General features: G+C 37.9%; 1 protein-coding gene across 1 annotated transcript in view; it reads right to left on the bottom strand.

Annotated features, from left to right (window-relative positions):
• Positions 1-758: 758 nt before the first annotated feature.
• The window catches only part of LOC118342807 (zinc finger CCHC domain-containing protein 2-like), an 8,333-nt gene continuing 4,367 nt past the window's right edge, over positions 759-4,724 (bottom strand). The window contains exons 3-6 of the mRNA XM_035681470.1: positions 3,861-3,964; positions 2,465-2,527; positions 1,253-1,307; positions 759-1,008 (exon numbers count right to left, since the gene is read on the bottom strand). Coding sequence (XP_035537363.1) covers positions 870-1,008; positions 1,253-1,307; positions 2,465-2,527; positions 3,861-3,964 — 361 coding nt within the window. The 3' untranslated portion in view covers positions 759-869. The remainder of the gene's footprint in view (positions 1,009-1,252; positions 1,308-2,464; positions 2,528-3,860; positions 3,965-4,724) is intronic.

Genomic DNA, 4,724 nt, shown 5'->3' with positions numbered 1-4,724 from the left:
GAGTACTCGCAGCATTTTATTTCAGCCACCATTTTAAAAATCTGCATCCGAAAAGCAGTTTGTTTTGTGTTCACTGTACTTCCACACATCAGCAGGGAAGAAGCAAGCATACATGTTGTATAGTCGCGCAAAAAAAATGGCTTGCACAGAAACATTTTACTTCCTTGAAAAGAAGTTCCTGGGACTAAAAGTTCTAGGTAGTTTGGGTGGAAACGCGTCCTACAGGCTTCCATGTAACAACAAGCTATAATGATTAACTCGTGTTCATGGAACTGTCTGTGACTGTGTACTGTGCTGCTGAGCCTTACAGTTGAGTTAATCATTAGACCAGCACTGCTAAATACCTCTGCTGCTGTTACATGAGAGAAACACCTTGACCCAGCAGGGCCTCAACCCAACACACCAACAAACACTCAGCACTTCAAATGGTCTTTTTCAAAGTACTGAGCTTGTTTCCTTCCTGTTGGCATTTTTGTTTGTAAATGCAAACTTTTTCTTATTAACAGTATTGCTCCTTTTACAGTCAGACAACATCATGACAGACAGTCACTGTCAAATCAACCAATCAGGGTTGGCACTAGCATTTGTTCTGTTTGAGGAAACTGTCTTATTTCCACAGACAAAACCATGATGTTTTATCTCGCTTTCATTGAATCAGTTTTACAATTTTCTTTGGTGTCATGGTTAGGAAACCTTTGATTTTAGAGCCTTTTATCTTTACCCTTTACCATTTATCATATACATTAATAAATAAACAGTGTAATACATTGAACTGATCAGCCAGGTGTTTAGAAGTACTGCAGATCACCAAAGATTTCAGAATGAGGAAGATATCTGGTCTGGTTCAGCTTCGTGCTGGCCAGCCCCGTTCAGCCCTCCACCCTCACCTGTTCCGCCTCCTGGCTGCTCCTCAGCGTACAGCTCTTCCTCCTCTCTGCTGGACCATTATGTTCTGCAGTGTGGGCCCCCCTCCGACTATCCCCCTGGGAGCCCTTGGCACTAGAGAGACTGGTGGAGAATAAAAGAATATATTACATATAATATACATTTTCCACACTTTGATCTATATAACTTTAAGTGCTGTTGGATATGGAAGTAAACAACTTTGCCTGCATTCTTCCTAAAACAATACCTATTGTTCTGTCTAACATATAATATGGTAGACTTACATTATTATTTGCTGCGGTCATGTTCTACTTTAATAATGGGGATGAGAGTATTTGACACAGATCAGACCACACAGTCTACTTACCCTTGACATGGACTCTTGGTCCCGTGCTTTTTCTTGTATCCCTGAACATACGACTCTAAATATGAGAGAAACATCCACAGAGCTCTGTTACACCTGCACAACTGTCAATCAACATTAAAAACACATGCAACTCATTCTTCTCTAATTTTTAATGTGAAAGGAGACATAAACAGGGAAAGACTATTATGTAAAGTAGGGCATAACAAATGTAACTTAAACACCACCTGTTGCCATGGCATCAATATATTGTTATAGCTGCTGCCAGAGCACTTTTATTCTAAAAGAGGCGATTTGGGGAAAAGTGTTTGGAGCAGTTAATAAATATAATACAGTGTTCACTAGAGCTGCAGTGACTGATCCATTAGTTGTTGACTATTTTGATTTTGATTTATCATTTTGAGTCATTTTAAAGAAAAAATGTCTAAATTCTCTGCTTTCAGCGTCTCAAATGTAAATATGTTTTGGTTTGTTTGGTCCTCTATGTCAGTAAACTCAATATGTTTGAGTTGTGGACAAAACAAGACGAGTGTGGACGGATTTGGGAAACAGTGATCAACATGTTTCACCATTTTCTGGACCAAACAACTAATAGTTAATTTTCAGGATATTTGGTCGTTGTAATCAATTTCCAGGTGTTTAAACCAGTCTCTAAATGTCCAGGTTTTCCAGGACGTGTGGGAAACCTGATTACACAAACATTAAGAATTTGGTGATGAGGCTCATTTAATTTGTTTTAATGACTGAATGATCTATGAGCAGTATAACATTATTGAGTACAGCATTAATCTAATGCACAAAAGATCTTCAAGCATTGACAATTCTGATGCAAGTATGAGTCAGGCCAGGGCTGCGGTTACTGCTGCTCGACCTGAACGCAGTCCAGCACATGATCGGGCAAATATAGCCGTGAAATATGAGGATTTGAAACAGACTCAGCCTTTCCAAACGACCTCCAAAAATAAACTCTAGTTAACTGTTCATGTTTTCTGCGTGGCTCCGGCTACCACTGCAGCCCTGGTCAGCGGGCTGCTCCTTTGCTTTGTCCGTACGTACAATCAGCCCACATTTACTGATTATACATGCTCTTGTGCATTTCTTTTGTCCTCTTCGCTGCTCCCTCCCTGCCACTACTACTCTCCACAGAGGAAAACTCTTGTCAGGAATAAAAACAAACTGTGGGAAAATGAGTGGAATCATTTCCCTTCCTCTCACCTTCCTCCTGGCTGGAGGCATCGGAGCAGTCTCCTTGGTAGGCCTTACCCAGTGGGCAGTTGCCTGTAAAGAAAAAGATAACTTTGGTTCTGACAGCAGTAATCACATTTTGGACATGGCAATATTGTCACTATTCATATTTGTATATATTGTCTCCTTTTATTGCCTCTATTTTTATCTTTATTTTTCTATGTTTAATTGTTTTGCACCAGTTTATCAAGGCAAATTCCTCAATAAACCTTATTCTGATCTGATACTATTAAATGATAGTATTGTATCATTTTGTACATGTGGTAATGAAAAAGTATCAAAGTATTGATTATTTTGACATCCTTAGTGGTTGGATCCTGAGTAATGTGTGTGCTGAAAGTCAAGATAAATTCTCCCTTATAAAGTCATATCAAGTAGTATTAAGTAGTCATATTAGTCTTATTAAATAAGCAATTTATAGGCTTTGTTCAAGTAAAACATTATAAAAACGTGAGGAATACAAATTTAATTTTATATCATGTGGTTTTGAAAACTGGTAATTAATCTACTCTAATGTGGTTACTGCCAGGAATGTACAGTATACAATGATTGTTTTATGATGCTTGTGTAATTTTTAGTGTAAACAAAAATGGTTTATTTCCTCATGGCAGCATGAGGTAGAAACGTTTCTATATAGGTTAATAATACAAAAACAAAAATATATATAAATCTGGAGAATAAGATTTGTAGGCCAGAGCATCTCTTCAGAAATACAGCACTTCATTATAATGCTGTTTGTCACATATTTTACCTTTATCAAATAAATTGTAGCTTTTGCAATTTGCATATTGTGATTTTAAAATTATTTCCATTAATTGTGCAGCACTAGTGTGTTTGAACAGCATTTAATGCATCTCTAACAATTAACTATCTAATATTTTAAATGGTCAAAGAAAACCGCAGTGCACTGGCACATATCATGAACTGTTAATAAGAAAGAAAGCCAATTTAATAATGATGCTAAGAAAATAAAATGAGACCGCTGTTTTAAGAACAATAGTGCCTTTGTTCCACATGTGTTCTGGCCATAAATGGTAAAATACTGCAGAGATGTTCTCCTTACAAAATCCAATTTTACAGTTAATTTATTTACTAATCTGAAACAACATGAGAACTGAAGTGAAAATAAAAATGGATCAAAGACATGCAGTGGTTGCTAACTTTCTCTGAAACAGAACATGAGTACATGGTGTCCTTGTAAGGAGGTCAGATAGGACAACTGAACAGCGTAAGCGTTAACCATTCTAAGAGCTGACTTTAAAAGCTGTCAGAACAGGAAGCATGTATGAAAAATGAGCACATGATATAAGGTGAAAAAACAATCCTTATAATTACACCTTCATGGACATTGGCGTCTGATACTCACATCTGCAGCTAGCAGGTTTCGCAGAGTAACTGGAGTCACAATTGAAGAAGCTGCAGACCTTTCTGGTCTGCCTGAAGACTGGAGGAGCAGACAGGAACCTTTCCCTGAAGAGGCAGAGACAGAGAGTAAGGGAAACTTGGCTGTCATGGTTTTTCTCTTAGGAGGATTAATACACGAGGCAGCAGAATAACTACAATACATTTGTGGTAAAACCTTACTTCAATCTTACATATAATTCTCCAACAACCATCCAAACATTTTTCCTTTAATTTTCTTAACATATTATGCAAATTCTTGACACTTGGGAAACAGCAATGGCTAGACGATTATTCAGTCCTTCACTAAAGTTCTCAAAGCAAGGCTCTGGCCGGGACTAATTTTGAGTGTAAAATTCAATATATAATAAAGAAATAAACATATTTATTTTTGTATCTGTAAGTATAAGTGTACATATTTGTCACAGTGTCTGGCTTTGTGTGGCTAATGAAGATCAAACCATAGCAACACACCTGTCCCAAACATGCAAATTAGACCTGAATCAAAATGCTTGCAATGCCAGTCTACTGTCGTTACACCAACATACGACTGTTGTTAAAATAATTCAAGGAAAAAGCTTTCTCTGGCAACAGTGAAGCACAGACCCATAGAAGGGGAGGGGAGAAGAGCAAGAAGCACAGAATCCCAGTGTGGCCTGGCCTACCGATGAAAAGCCAGAGTTTCACTTTCCACAGTTTCACTTAGCACAAAATGAAACTGATGGACGCCATTGTATGAGCGAGTGTTTGTGATTTGTGTATCGCTTAAAGGGCGTAGTTGGATTGAATATCAGTGGTCCCATCCAACCATGACACACACACACACACA

This window comes from Morone saxatilis, unplaced genomic scaffold, assembly GCF_004916995.1.
Source record: "Morone saxatilis isolate NCDOM2014 unplaced genomic scaffold, NCSU_SB_2.0 Contig9, whole genome shotgun sequence".
Lineage (NCBI taxonomy): Eukaryota > Metazoa > Chordata > Actinopteri > Moronidae > Morone > Morone saxatilis.
The sequence above is the reverse complement of the archived record's forward strand: the minus strand, read 5'-3'. Positions and strand labels throughout refer to the sequence as shown.